This window comes from Rhinolophus sinicus, linkage group LG13 (assembly GCF_036562045.2).
Source record: "Rhinolophus sinicus isolate RSC01 linkage group LG13, ASM3656204v1, whole genome shotgun sequence".
Lineage (NCBI taxonomy): Eukaryota > Metazoa > Chordata > Mammalia > Chiroptera > Rhinolophidae > Rhinolophus > Rhinolophus sinicus.
The window spans coordinates 41,506,511-41,521,678 of NC_133762.1; the positions used below are offsets into that span (position 1 = coordinate 41,506,511).

Sequence of the window (15,168 nt, forward strand, 5' to 3'; positions counted from 1 at the left end):
GTTTATTCTTTGGAGAAATGTTCATTCAAGTCCTTTGCCCGTTTTTTTAATCAGGTCAGTTTTTTTAATTGTTGAATTGTAGGAGTTTATTTATATATTCTGGTTTTCAATCCCTTATCAAATAGGTGATTTTCACATATTTTCTCTCATCTGTAGGATTCCTTTTCGTTCTGTTGATATTATCCTTTGATACACAGAAGTTTTTAATTTGGATGAAGTCCAACTGATCTATTTTGTTGTTGACTATGTTTTAGGTGGCATAGTTTTTTTTAAAGATTTTTTTTTATTATTGGGGAAGGGGTACAGGACTTTATTGGGGAACAGTGTGTACTTCCAGGACTTTTTTCCAAATCAAGTTGTTGTCCTTTCAATCTTAGTTGCAGAGGGCACAGCTCAGCTCCAGGTCCAGTTGCCCTTGCTAGTTGCAGGGGGCGCTGCCCACCATCCCTTGCGGGACTCGAGGAGTTGAACTGGCAACCTTGTGGTTGAGAGTCCACTGGTCCATGTGGGAATCGAACCGGCAGCCTTCGGAGTTAGGAGCATAGCGCTCCAACCGCCTGAGCCACCGGGCCGGCCCCTAGGTGGCATATTTTTAAAAAAATCATTGCTAAATCCTATGTCATGAAGCTTTTTCTCTTATACTTTCTTCTAAGAGTTTTATAGTGTTAGTTTTTATGTTTAGGTCTTTGATCCATTTTAAGTTAATTTTTGTATATGTTATAAGGTAGGGGTCCAACTTTGTCCTTTTGCATGTGCGTATCCAGTTTCCCAGCACCATGTGGTGAAAAGTCTGTCCTTTCTCCATTGAATTGCTCTTACACGTTTGTCAAAAATTATTTGGGCATATTTGTGTGGATTTGTTTCTTGTTCTCTATTTTATTATGTAGATGTGTATATTTATCCCTTTGCTAATACCACACTGTCTTAATTATGGTAGCTGTATACTAAGCCTTAACATTGGGTCAATGGATTCCTCCCGTTTTATTCTTTTTCCAAATTGTCCCTGGTTTGTTTTTATTTTTGATTTTATTTTTGATTTTATGCATATAACCTGTATTGTACTTTGGTTTTATATATCTGATCATTTATTCCAAGATGTGCTTTAGGCAGAACAAATACTTTTCCATATTGTTTCTTGTCTTAATTAATCTGAAATGTAAATTTATAGCAAACTATTATATGCTCATTTATTGAAGTAATCTACTTGATCTTCTTGCCTCCAAGCTCATCTCCCTCCAGGCTGTAAACTGAATCTTCCTTAGGTGTAATTTAAAGGCAGTAGAATTTAATAATCTGTTTTATACTCTTAATGGTCCTGTTTCATTCTCTACATATTTTCATCTGTGGATGCGAGCTACTCTTCAGGGTCTTGGACTTCTCTAATTTTAAGGGGTCCTCTTCTCTTTATTTTGGGCCTCTCTATAACATTGCCTTTCTCAAGAGAAGACCTGTAATAAAAGTTGATTTCTGGTGTTCTACAACTTCTTCAGAAGGCTTCAGCCGTTTTTCAAGCTGTTTTCTCTCACTGGCAAGTGTTCAGTGTGCTGTTCTTAACCTACCCTCCCTTGGTGGCATGTATCAATTTTCTACTCAACACCCACCTACTCTTGCCTCCTGTGTTTGTCAGATGTCTCATGCCTGGCTTGCTCATTGCTGCTTTTGTCACCCTTACAGCTGTCTTCCTCCTCTCTTTGGCTCACTGCCTGACTTCCGTGGCAGCTGCTCTGTCATTGCCTGTCTGCCCACCCCCCAGCCCCCACCCTTGCCTCATGTAGGTACAACATGTAAATTGTCTGTGTTCAGCTCATAACCTTCCCCATGGTATGTCCCAGAGCAGTCATCCTCCTACTGATAGCATTGTCATTCACCTAAATCAGACACCTGGGCCTTCCTTGCCTCGTGCTTCTCATTGTTAAGTCTTCCATGCGACCCCTGTAAATTCTCCTATGTCTCCTGAGGTATTCCTGCCCTGCTCCGAGATCGGCCTGGTTTATTATTGGCTATATTGCTTCTGAAGGCTTCATTTAGAGGTTAGGCTCCCCCAACCTCAAACCTCACCAGTTGATCCTCCACCCTGCTGTCTATCACTCATTGTTTCTAAAATCCAAATTGTTCCCATCAACCTCCCTGTGCTGAAGCCTTTGGTCGTTCTTCCGTGTGTTCAGAGAAAAGTCAAAACTTTTTATTGTGGCCAACAGACCCGTTGGTGACCTGATTGTTGCTCTCTGGCCTCATCACCTGCATTTCCCCCACACGTCCTCACAGACCCCAGCCTTTCATGTGCAAGTTTCACGTTCATTTAACAGATATTTACTGAGGTCCTGCTTGATGCCCTTCCCCAGCTCTCTGCCATTCCTGGAACGAAATAGGCTTTTTCAAGTTTCTAAATCCTCTCTGCTTGAAAGACTGTTTCTGACCCTTCTCTTGGCTAACTAACTACTCTTTATCCTCCCAAGTTCAGCTCAAGCATTACCTCCCCCTGAAAATTCCTTCTCTGGTCTGCAGTTTCACCACTTCACTTTAATATTAATTGGTTAGCATCATTTATGGCAGGTGTTAATTCAGGCTTTCAATAGTTTTTTGTACCTCACTACTGGTTAATGAGCTACTTGCTTCATGACAGTGTCCATATCTAGTCTGTCTCTGTATTCCCAATATCTGGTGAAGCATGAAGGGAATAACGTGAGCTTTGGAATTTTAAAAGCCCTGAGTTTGAATCCTATTAATAATAGCTACTTATTAGGTATGTGGCCTTGAGCAAATTCCTTAACCTCTGTCATCTTTAGATTCTTCCTCTGTAGAATAGGAAAACAATACTTGACTCATAAAGTGATTGTGAGGATTAAGTGGGGTAAAGTGTATAGAAGGCCTAGTACCACTGCCTGCTCTGGGCAATCTAGTTGTAAAAATAGTTTTTATTCTTAATGTAAATAACATAATGTTGATTGAATGAATAATTAGCTGAAAGAACTGAACTGTCCTTTTAGGTTTCTTTTCCTCAAATCAGAGAATCTGAACAGCTCTAGGAGAAGGCCCAGGGCAGAGAGGTTGACACTCCTAGCTGCCACTTACTTCTTTGTTTCTCCCACACCTGGGAGACATCCTCAGTAAGGCTGAGAGATGAATATGTATCTTTCCCACAGGGAGCTTCCTCTATGCAAAAGAGGTGAGCTTACTTAAAATCAGCACTAATACTTGTGTAGTCAGATAGTCAGTTATTGAATATCTGAAAAGCAGTGGTTGATTAACATGAGCACATTAAAACAATCATTACCCTTTTGTTTAGAAATCTGTAAAGTGGAAATAATCATTGATTGGTTTTAGTTGGCATTAGGGAGATTTTTCTATTAGTCTTTAAGCTTTTGAAGACTCAAATGGTGACAAGATATGTGAAGAAACGTCAGGTAGCCCTAGATTTGAATTCTGCTTCCACGATTTACCAGCTATGGAACCATATCTCATTTCTTTATCTGCAAAATGAGAGGAAAAAGAGTATTTAGCTTATAGAGTTGCTGTGAGGTTTAACTGAGATCAAATGCCAAAAACTACTGAGATAATACGTACCTGATACTTGATCATATTTTATCAGTACTAATGTATTGAATAGCGAATGCAACCTTTGAATAGATGGACTCTGAGTGAAAGCTGTCACAGCCAAAGTGTAAACTTTGGGGGATGTGCAGATTGCCTGAACTCTCCTTTGCTAGTGGGCACTTCATAATCTTGACTCCTTGTAACATGTTTTTTCTTTAGCAAATGTATGCAGTGTTGTACTTACTAGCAAGAGGGCTGAGAAAAATGCATTCCAGAGCACCGTCGTCATTCCCATTCCTAGATAGATCATCCTTACTCCTTATAACTAGTGGTATCAGGATTGGGAATAATACTTTGGGAATAATAATAAAGAAATAATACTTTATTTCTTTCTCATCTATATGAAATCTGAAAGTAAGTAGGGGCCGGTATGGCAATTTGCATTGTCATTGGAGAACTCAGTCCCTTTCTAGTTCTGCTGTCCTCAGAGTCACTTCCCGGCCCAGAACTACGGCTAGGGTTCTAAGCATCACTAAGGTTCTAAGCATCATGTCTAAATTGCAAATTCCAGGGGGAAGCACAGGGAAAGAAGACGCCCCCCTTTTTAAGTCACCTCCCTAGAGATCTCATAACAGACTTTATCTGGTGTCTCTTTGGCCACAGTTTAGTCACTTGTCCACACCCAGCTGAGGAATGGGCATGTTCTCCTTAGCACCCTGTTTTTGTTCTGCTTGCTCTGAGGTAAGGATGGCATGTCTCTGAGAACTTCAGGTTCCACTGACGGAGTGTGTGTCTGGGCAAGGAGTGTTTCTCTTTGGCCACAAGCCAGAAAATGTCTGTGAGTGGTTCCTTCATCTGGGGCACAGGGTATATATTTCACATAATTTACCCCTAATATGTTTGGGAGCCGGTATAATCAATTGCTTATGAATTGAACATTCAAGGTTTCTGCAGTTCAACCACCCCAACCCCCGCAAAGGTACACAACATGGTAAGTTGTAGTAACACCAATGTCAGCATTGTGGGGACAGGGAGGAGGAAGTGAGAGGAGGCATATGAAGTGCTGGGTTGCAGCCGGGCTTTGAGATGGGAAGGCAAGTGAGAGTGGATTTTAATAGCCAGTGGGCACCACCAGCCATGTCCCTACTGCAGAATTCAGAGCCTCTGCATGTATCCCTGGAGAATGCCTCAGCTCAACTATGCTGAATTTGAATTTGAAGAAAATTTGGGAAATATTCTTAGACACTCAAGTATCAGGAAAAGAGCAGCTATAATTTTTTAGCACTTCCTTTATCCTTTATCCTAGGGCTTTTAAGTGTTGCTAATGGAATCTTGATTTTCCTCCGTTAGTTGAATGTTAAACTTTCTGGACTGAGTACCCTAATGTATGTGCAGTGGAAACAATATTTTTAAGTAAAAAACGTTTTTGTCATGAAATAAAGACTGTATATTGGCCTTTTGTCTGGGTGTGGTTGGGTAGGCGAGAGAACATTAGGGAACTGCCCAGACTTTATGACTCATCTCCCAAAGCCTCCCTGCTCAGTTAGTTATTCTACATTCACAGTTAATCAAAGGCTTATGATTCACAAGTAGTTTTTGAAAAATGAACAATGTATAAATTTGAGTTTCTTCCATTATTTTGTCTTTCCTGGAATATGTAATTCTATATTTACTCAGACCACTGTTGCCTAATCAAAAATGATGTGTAGGATAGGGGAGGAAGTCCTATACAGTTAACTCGTACTTAACAGGAGCAAAGCAAACAGAAAGACTGGTTAGAATAATGTTGATATATCCATATGATGAAACTACACAGCCCGCGAAGAGAAAGGTAGCTAGCTGTGTTGGTGTGGATGAGGTCCAGGTTTTATTATGTAAGTAAAAATGCAAGCAGTAGACAGAATGTGTAAGGTCCTATTTATAATGTTTTAAATGTGTAGGTATATGCTGGTATAGGATAGGAAATTTCTAAAGGACATAGAGGAAAGTATTTAGTGATTACTTTTGGGAAATGAGACTGGCAGGAGATGAATGAGACATACGAGCTGTGATCAAGTGATACGATGACTTTAAATTTTTAAAAATGATGACAGTAAAACACACATGGCCATTAATCCCCCTCAAAATACTCCCCCTCACTTCGAACACACTTATCCCATCGTTCTTGCCACTTTCTGAAGCAGTTCTGGAAGTCCTCTTTCGTGAGTTTGTTTAATTGCGCTGTTGTGGCTGCCTTGATGTCCTGAATCATTTTGACTTTGGGGAAGAGCCAGAAGTCACATGGTGCCAGATCCGGTGAATTAGGTAGATGAGGACACACCATAATGTTTTTATTTGACAGAAATTGCCATATCCCAGAAGCGATGTGTGACACTGAGCGTTGTCATGATGGAGGATGATTTACAGCACACTTTAAACACACCTTCTCTCAGCTGTAGCTCACACCTGACTGACTGCACTGAACAAGTTGAAACTTGTCACACACTGTTCCTAAGGTTCTGTGCGCTGCTTGCCGTATGGAAGATCCCTGCCTTTCCATTGGATGGCACTCGGCAGCAGCGTTCACTGTATGTTTTGATCACAACAGAAAGGCCCCGTGTCACACATCACTCCTAGCACAGCGATTTCTGTCAAATAGAAAACAGTATAGTGTGTCTTCATCCACCTTATTCACCGGATCTGGCACCGGGCCACTTCTGGCTCCTCCCTAAAGACAAAATGATTCAGAACATCAAGGCAGCCACGACAGCACAACTAAACACACGAAAGAGGACTTCCAGAACTGCTTCAGAAAGTGGCAAGAACGATGGGATAAGTGTGTTCAAAGCAAGGGGGAGTATTTTGAGGGGGATTAATGGCAATGTGAGTTTTGCTGTGATAAAAATTTTAATTTAATCATTCACCATATTTTTTGATCATACCTTGTAGTTTGCTTTACAAGTATATTCCTCTGTTCTGTTTGTATACCTTGTAAGGAGCATGCTTTACTTTTTTTTTTTTTTTTTAAGTAGATCGTAATTGCAGTTAAGGGGAGCAGGACATGTATCTTTCCTATATAACAAAAGTAATGTTTTAATAAATGACATTAAAAGATTCCATTCATTTTAGCTAGAAGATGCAGTGATTTGGGGACCTCATGTAAAACATGGTGACTGTAGTTGATAACACTGTCTTGTATAATTGAAATTTGCTAAAAGAGTAGAACTTAAATATTTTCACCAGAAATATTACAAGTAGGACAAAAAAGTGCAGTAACACTTTGAGGACCATAAAAACTTGAATAAATGGAGAAAATACTATGTCCCGGGATTATAAAATTCAATACCATGAAAATGCCAGTTCTCCCTGAGCTGATTATTTTATCGGCCTTTTATTACAAAAATTTTCAAATATAAATAAAAATGGAGATAATTTTATTCCCACCACCTAGATTCTACAATTAACATTTTACTATAATTATTTTACCACATATCTGTCCATCCCTCTATTCATTCATCAATTCATATTGTTTTTAATGTATTTCAGTAAATTACATATATCAGTACTGTAACCAGTACTTAAACTATCATTAACAATATTTGTTAATGGCTGGAGTCTTTGGAGGTAAAATTTATATACAGTGAATGCACAAATCTTAAGTTACCATTCAGTGAGTTCTGAAAAATGCATATACCATGCAATCCAATTCCCTGTCAAGATACAGAATATTACTGTTGTCCAGGAAGTACCCTCATGTTTCTTTCCAGTAAATCCTGTCTGTTTTTCAGGCAGCCGTTGTTTTGATTTTTTTCACCATAGTTTTGCTTTTTCTAGAACTTCATATATATGAAAGCGTACATTGTATACACTCTTGCACATAAGGCTTTTATGCAGTTGGCATGATGTGTTTTAGATTCACCCATGCTGTTGTGTGTATCAGTAATTCTTTTTATTGCTGAGTAATATTCCATTGTGAGAAACTATCACATTGTTTATATATTCTTTTATTGATGGTTACCTGTGTTGTTTGCAGTTTTTATTATGAACATTCTTGTACTAGTCTTTTTGTGGACATGATGTTTTTATTTCTCTTGGGTAAAAACGAGTATATAGGAACAGAATTGCTGGATCATAAAGTAGGTGTATATTTAGTTTTATAGGAAGCTGTCAGACAAACTAATTTTTAAAATAAAGTTAAAATATCACAAATAGTAGCTCATCTTAAAAATCATCCTGTGACAAGGTGGAACCATTCCCACTATTAGAACGTGTGCACAGGGTTTCTGGCACTGTGCAGACTACAGCTGGCAGGACTGGTTTCCTTCTGACATTTGGTAGTATATACTTCCATTGGATTCAAACCATTTAACTGTTCATCCATATTGAGGCTAGACCTTCATTGTAGAACCAGCTTTTAAAATCCTCAGTTCAGAGAGAGGTGTGGAGAAGAGATGAATTTGGGACGGTGTGGGGTGTCAATAAATCAGATGTGACAAATGTAGAGGGATTTAATGAAGAGGGTGTCTGTATGTCGTGTGTATGCGGGGGTGGAGGGGTGAGAGAAAGAAATACCAGTAGGCTTCCTCCCCGACCCTGTGAATTTTAATTTTTTGTAAAACTTATTTTTAAGATAGTTCAAAATCAAAGATTGTCTTGTATATTAAAATGCATCTTCAAAGAGCCTCATTCATTTAACAGCTGCATAGTATTACATTAAATGAATATGTCATAATTTAATCATGTTTCCTTCTATTGATATTTAGGTTATTTTTGGAATTTTTTTAATTGCAAACAATGCTGCATTGAATAACCATGTGCATAGGTCACTTTAAAAATATGAGTATATCTGTAAAGTTCTCAAGTGGAATTGTGTCAAAGGGATTGTGCTTTCATAATCTTGATAAATATTTACAGATCGTCTGAGAGTACCTGTTTACTCAAACCCTTGTAGGTGCAGTATTGTTCAAATTTTTTATCTCTGCTTTTGTCTGATAGTTGAAAAATGACATCACAGTATAGGTTTAATTTGGTTTCTTCTGATCATGAGTGAGGTTTTGCATCTTTTCATATATTTAAGAGAAATGTTTGGTTTATGTGAATTGTCTATTTCATATCTTTTGCCTATTTCGCTTTTGGATTGTTGATCCCCTTTTTATTACTCAGTAGGAGTCCTTTATTATAGGAGGACTCTAATTAGGGAAATTAGACCTTTGTGAATGAGTTGGAAATATTTTTAAAAGAGCTCATTCTTTTAAAATATGGAGGTAGTTTTAATGGAATGGTGGAAGAAAGAGGCCAGATTGCCATGGACACAGCTCTTTCTAGAAATTTGGCCACAAAGTGGAGTAGAGAGAATGCTAGCTGGCGGACTGATGTAGATTCAAAGGAGTTCTTGGTTGTTTGGTTTTTTGTGTTTTTTTTTTTGACAAATTCTTGTGTTTAAATGCTGTTATGAAAGGGAGGAATTAAATCTAGGAGATGGTGGTGGACGATCTATAGCATAAGGTTCCTCCTAATGGACTGAGATTCTTAGAAGGAATTGCAGACAAGGAGGAAATTTGTAAATATGGTGACTGGGAGTTAAGAGTGTCACAGTTCAATGGCTTCTGTTTTCTCTGAAGTGAAGCCAAGGCCCATATCCAAGGGCGTGGGGAAGATGGCTGCAGAGGAGAGGCGGTCCCTTTAAATCACTGCTGTGGACCATGGGAGAGAGAGCTAAGCAGAAGGGAAATACAGACAGATTGCAGAAGGTATTCAGAGTTCCACTGAGGCAGAAATAGTGAAATCAACCTTATAGGTTGTTTGATTGTCTTAAGCAGTATTTAGCAGTTCAAGTGTAAGGCTGACAGTAGGATTAGTTCAGGATTGGATTTTTTTTTGGGGGGGGGGTGGGGGTAGGTTGAGGTTTTGATTTCCCATGTAAGTGTAATAGAACAATATAGCAAAGGAATTTAGGATATTAGCAAGGGAGAGATTGAACTGATACCAAGTTTTCTTGGTTAAATAGAGAAAAAAAATAGGACCGATATTGGAAAGAAAATTAGAGAGTTTTTTGGTTTCTTTTTTTAAGCTTATTCCATTTTTTAAAACTTTTTTAATATAGCATTTTAAATAGCAACAATTTGAGTAGTTGAAATAAGTATTATTTGTTTTAACTTTTTCCTATTTTCCCTTTTGGGTATTTGGATTGTTTCCACTTTTCCGCTTAATGAATATCTCTATTATCATTTTATTCTGGGTTTCAGGTTATTTACATTTACTTCAGAATAGAACCTTGAAAATGCATCAGAAAACCTTTAAGTTTCTTGTATAATCAGTTCTGGAAAGGAATTTGTTATTATAGGCTAATTGGCAGTCCCACCAGGATTTGCATTCTTTTCATGTGGCTCTTACCAGTGTTGAGAAGAAAGAATCTTTCCTCTACCCTTCTAGGTTCTTTCTGCTGGTCTAATAATTAAATCAGCATGAGATACATTAATAAGAGAAAATAACCATATTTAATTACAGATGTATGCATGGAAACCCTACATATATGAGAGAGTCACAGAGCCCACATACCCAGGAGATTCAAAGACAAAAAGGAAATGAGGTATATGAGGTCAGATAATTAAGTTCATGAACTCATCCCAGAAAAAGTGCTACATACCTCATTGCTGAATATCAGTTACTCCCCTTTGGGGAAGCTATGCATCAATGCCAGCACCTAGTTCACCCTTCAAAGCAATTTTGGAACTCTTTTTCTGGAATGGCCATCAGAGCTGTCGTCGTATTACCCTTGATGTCCTGAATGTTATCAAAATGTCTTCCTTTCAATATTTCCTTTATCTTCAGGTAAAGAAAGAAGTCATTGCAGGCCAGATCTTGATGTTGTCTTTTGCAGAGCAGAAGTTTTTTATTTTAATAAAGTCCAGCTTATTGATTATTTCTTTCATGTATCATGCCTTTGGTGTGTTGTATCTGAAAAGTCATCACCATATCCAAGGTCATCTAGATTTTCTCCTCTTTTATCTTCTGGGTTTTATAGTTTTGCATTTACATTTAGATCTGTGATCCATTTTGAATTAATTTTTGTGAAGAGTATAAAGTCTGTGTCCATATATATATACACACACACACACATACATATTTTTGGCATTGTATGTCCAGCATCATTTTTGAAAAGACTATCTTTGCTCCATTGTATTGCCTTTTTTCCTTTGTAGAAGATCAATTGACAGGATTTATGTGGGTCTGTATCTGGGCTTTCTCTTTTGTTGCACTCATCTAGTTGTCTGTTCTTTCACTAATACCGCCCTATCTTAATTACTGTAGCTTTATAGTAAGACTTGAAGTCGCACAGTGTTAGTTCTCCAACTTTGGTCTTCTTCAATATTAAGTTGGCTATTCTTAGTCTTTTGCCTCTCTATAAATTTTAAAATAAGTTTGCCAATATCCACAAAATAACGTCCTAGGATTTTGATTGAGATTGCATTGAATCTATAGACCAAGTTTGGAAGAACTGACATCTTGACAATATTGAATCTTCCTATCCATAAGCATTGTTTATAATTGATTTATTTTACATTTAGAAGCTTTTATTTTTTTCTGTTCGCAGGTATTCCATTTTTAGCCTTTGTGATTTCTTACACTGCCTTTATGTTTAGAAAATCCTTCCTCATCTTGAGCTCACATAAATATTTATTTATCACCTCTTAAAATGTGTTTTTAAGCATTTAATTCTTCAACTTAATCTGGGTGTTATTTTGGTATGTGTAGTTACTTTTCCCCAAACTATTCCCTATTGATTTATCAAGAATAGACAAATATACACATACAGTAATCAGCCTTCCAATCTGTTTCCTAACCCTATGGAGGGAATTGTATGCTTTCCCAATTTTGGATTATGGTCAGGTGGCAGGAGTGGGAAAGTGGTCAAATCTTGTATGTCTGCACTTTGGGAAGGCCACCTCCTAAACCCATTTCCCTGCTAGGCAGGCATGGTCGCTGGTACTAGAGGCAAACTCCTGGGTTATATGTGAACCACCTACACACATCTCCCCATCGTTCCTCAGGAGAGGCAGGTTCTGCTTCCCTTGGAGAGTCACGATGATCCTGGATTACCTCTAGGCTGTAGTGCCCAGGAAGATAGGGCCTATGAGTGTATTGCTCCTCAGTTGTTTCCGTAGTACCTACCTCAGTATAACGCACAGAAATCCGAGTGGATGCATGAGCCACTCTTACTGGTGGGAATGTGCCACAGCCCTTTGATACGGTTTGAGGTGGAATAAAGGTCTTGGACAGCTGTATAATGTCTGCTTTGAAGGGCAGTACATTCACACAGTTAATTTACCGTCTCCATACTTCTCACTCTGAAGTGCAGCCAAGGCTGAGAATCACTGCTCAAAAAAGTTTGTTCTTACTAAGTCTTATTTGTATTAAGATTCAATTAAGTAGTTGGATCCCTTGGGAAATGTGCATATCACACTCCCCAAAGATCATTGGTCCCATGTGCACGTTGTAATAGCTGGGAAGACTTTTCCCAAAATACTCTTTTGGTGAGTAGTTTGGACATAGTTACAAAAATACAGACCCTTACCTAACATGGCTCTCTGTTTCCAGGTCAGCATGGATTCCTGCTTCGTTCTTCTTCTGCTTGGCAGTACTCTGATACATGTCAGTGCCAACAACGCAACCACAGGTACATTGTTATTTGATAAGGCTGATATTTGGAGTAGAATTTTACTTTCAAATTTAACAACTCAAAATTGAAGACATAGATGGTATTAAAGAAAGAAAAAATATTAAAGTTTTACTTAAAAGTAATAAATGGCTTTGGAAACCTCTGAGTTGTAGTGAATACTCAACATTGTTTTGTATACCATGCTATATACTACGACATAAACCACATACATACTACTTTAGTAAATAAAGAGATCATGTGCTCATTCCTGAAAAGTAAAAAAAAAAGAATTGCTATTTAAGACTCCTATATGTTGATTCTGAGGAACTAAGAATTGTGTGTGTGTGTGTGTGTGTGTGTGTGTGTGCGCGCGCGCGCGTGCGTGTACACACGCATCTGGTCTTCATTTGGTCTCCAGGTGTTTGAGAGCTTATTAAGACTTGTTGCTTTGTGCCTCATAGCTTTTGAGCTATTGTATTCTTGTATTCTTCATGTGATGTTTCCTTATTTTTTTGGTGTTTGTAGTTTCACCTTCAGTAGATGTTGCACAATCTGTTGAAACATTGGCAGTAAAAGAAGAGACCAAAACTTCAAATCCTACTTCTACAGTTACTTTTTCCGTGATACCGACATTCAGCCCAAATCTTACTCTGGGATCCACCTATGTAACCACTGTCAATTCTTCAGACTCTGACAATGGGACCACAAGAATAGCAAGCACCAATTCTGTAGTCACTACAATTGCACCAAATGGAACATGGCTTCCAGATAACCAGTTCACAGATGCCAGAACAGAACCTTGGGAGGGGAATTCCAGCACTGCAGCAGCCACTGTAAAAACTTCCCCTCCTTCAGGTACTAGAGATCATTTCTATTTGTTCTTTCTTTTGCTCTTTGAGTTTCTTTACCCTTTTATTGTTTTTGTTGTGTTTTCTAGCTATAAAATTTCTTGAAATAAGTGAAATTTCCCAAGCAAAGTAATGAAACCTAGATATAGGGAATTCTCAGGAATATCTGGTTAACATAGGGTTAAGAGGAAAGAAGAGAGATTCTGGAGGATATCCTGCTTTGCATGGCTTCCTGGTTAGATTGGGGAGGTTTAGTCTTGTTAGGAGGTAGAGAAGAAGGTTGAAAATATGAGTAAGAGAGGCGCTAATTAATGATGCAAGAGACTGAAGATGAAAGGATACAGAAGCAAAGTAATAGGATTAGCCCTAAAAAGGAAAGGATCCATGGAGACCATGGGAAGGAGAATGGGTCTGGATGTCCAAAACAATTAGATGTGGAGTAGGAGGCCTGTGTCTAGGGGCGGGGTTAGGAAGAGGAGCTCAGGGAAACAGCGGGGTTGCAGTGTCAGTTTGTTCAGGGCTTCAGCCCAACCTAGGCAAAGGATATCAAGAGTGTTCTCAGAAAAAGAAACATATATGATCCTTCCAAATATGAAAAGATGCTCAACCTCATTCAATGAAATGCAAATTAAAGCTACACTGAGATGCTAATTTTCACCTGTCAGGTTGGCAGAGATCCCAAAGTTTGATAATTTACTGCATTGAAGAGAGTATAGAAAAAGTCAGTCTGACACACTGTTTATTGGAATGTATTTCCCAATAGAGGCAAGTCTAGCAATATCCATCAGTTTACAAATGCACCCTTAAAATAATTCACCCTACCAATATTCTCATACATGTGTGAAATGACAAATTGTGTTCTTTGTAAGAGTATGCTGAAAACAACCTTAATGTACACTGACCAGGAAGACTGGATAAATACATTAAGGTATATATATACATCCATGTAATGAAGCACCTTTTTAACGTAGAACAACTATGCTAGGCTAACTGAAAAAAGCAAAATGCAGAAATGTACACAGTATATTTATTATTTATGTTATAAATGGAAGAAAAAGGAATATACGTACGTATAAATGCACTTATTTATTTTAAAAAGGAGAAAAACAGAAACTCAAAGTAAAGGTCAATAGGAAATAAAATTAAGAAGATTAAAGAATTAATTCAGGTTATATCCAATATTCAAATAATAGTTTTAGAAGATGAGAACAGAGAAAATTGAAGAGGGAAATAGAAAACTAAAACAAAAGTAGAAGGCAATTATTAAATCCAGAGCAAGATTGTACAAGAAAAGAAAGTCACATTTACCCATAGCTCAGCAGGTAATAAAACTACATAGTCATAGTAAAATGAAATACTGGTTTTATAATATAAAATACATAAACCAAATACTAATTTAACCAAAAATTATGATCTAACAATTATGGGAGGATTGGTAAAATGGTGGTGATGAGTAAGGTGTGTGGTTTCAGACTGTGACATCCTGATACCCCCTGAAGGATTCCTTGTGTTTTACTGATGTTGAATAAAAGTCACCAGTGAAATGTAGTCTCAGTCTCCTCTGAGACATAAAATGTGTTAACTGTATTAGAATGTCAGGCTTTCCTGACTCATTTGTAAGAAGCTCTTAAATGTTAGGGAAATGAGCCCTTTCCCTACCTATGATAAAGCTTCAAATATTTTTCCCCAGTTGGTCATCTAGCTTTTCTGTATTGTAGACGCTATCATTAGCAATTTTTTAATTTTTTTAATTAAAAAATTTATCAGTTTAACTATATGTTTTCTAGGTATTGGATCATATATAGGAAGGCTTTCCTGACTCCAGTATTATGACATTATTTTCCTTTTGTTTTCCTCCAAACTTTTCTTTCTTCTGTATGTTTGCATATATACATGTATGTGCTTAAATCTTTGACCCATTTGGGATTTATTCTCATGTAAAGTGTGAGCTGTGGATCTATTTTTTTCCAAGCGGTTAACTACTTGTCCTGATACCCTTTAATGAATAATCTATGTTTTTTTCTTACTGATTCGAAATGCCACCTCTATCATATATTGAATTCTGATGCATGTGTAGTTTCCCATATGTATTTGAGTTCTGTTTCTCAGCATTTGTATTTTCTTTTTACCTTTTTCTCTGTCGGTGTA

General features: G+C 37.7%; 1 protein-coding gene across 3 annotated transcripts in view; it reads left to right on the forward strand.

The window, feature by feature from the left end:
* Positions 1-15,168, forward strand: part of PTPRA (protein tyrosine phosphatase receptor type A) — a 124,262-nt gene that overhangs the window by 55,203 nt on the left and 53,891 nt on the right. For all 3 annotated transcript variants that reach the window (XM_019733785.2, XM_019733783.2, XM_074317758.1), the window contains exons 3-4: positions 12,112-12,190; positions 12,698-13,027. In XM_019733785.2, coding sequence (XP_019589344.2) covers positions 12,112-12,190; positions 12,698-13,027 — 409 coding nt within the window. The remainder of the gene's footprint in view (positions 1-12,111; positions 12,191-12,697; positions 13,028-15,168) is intronic.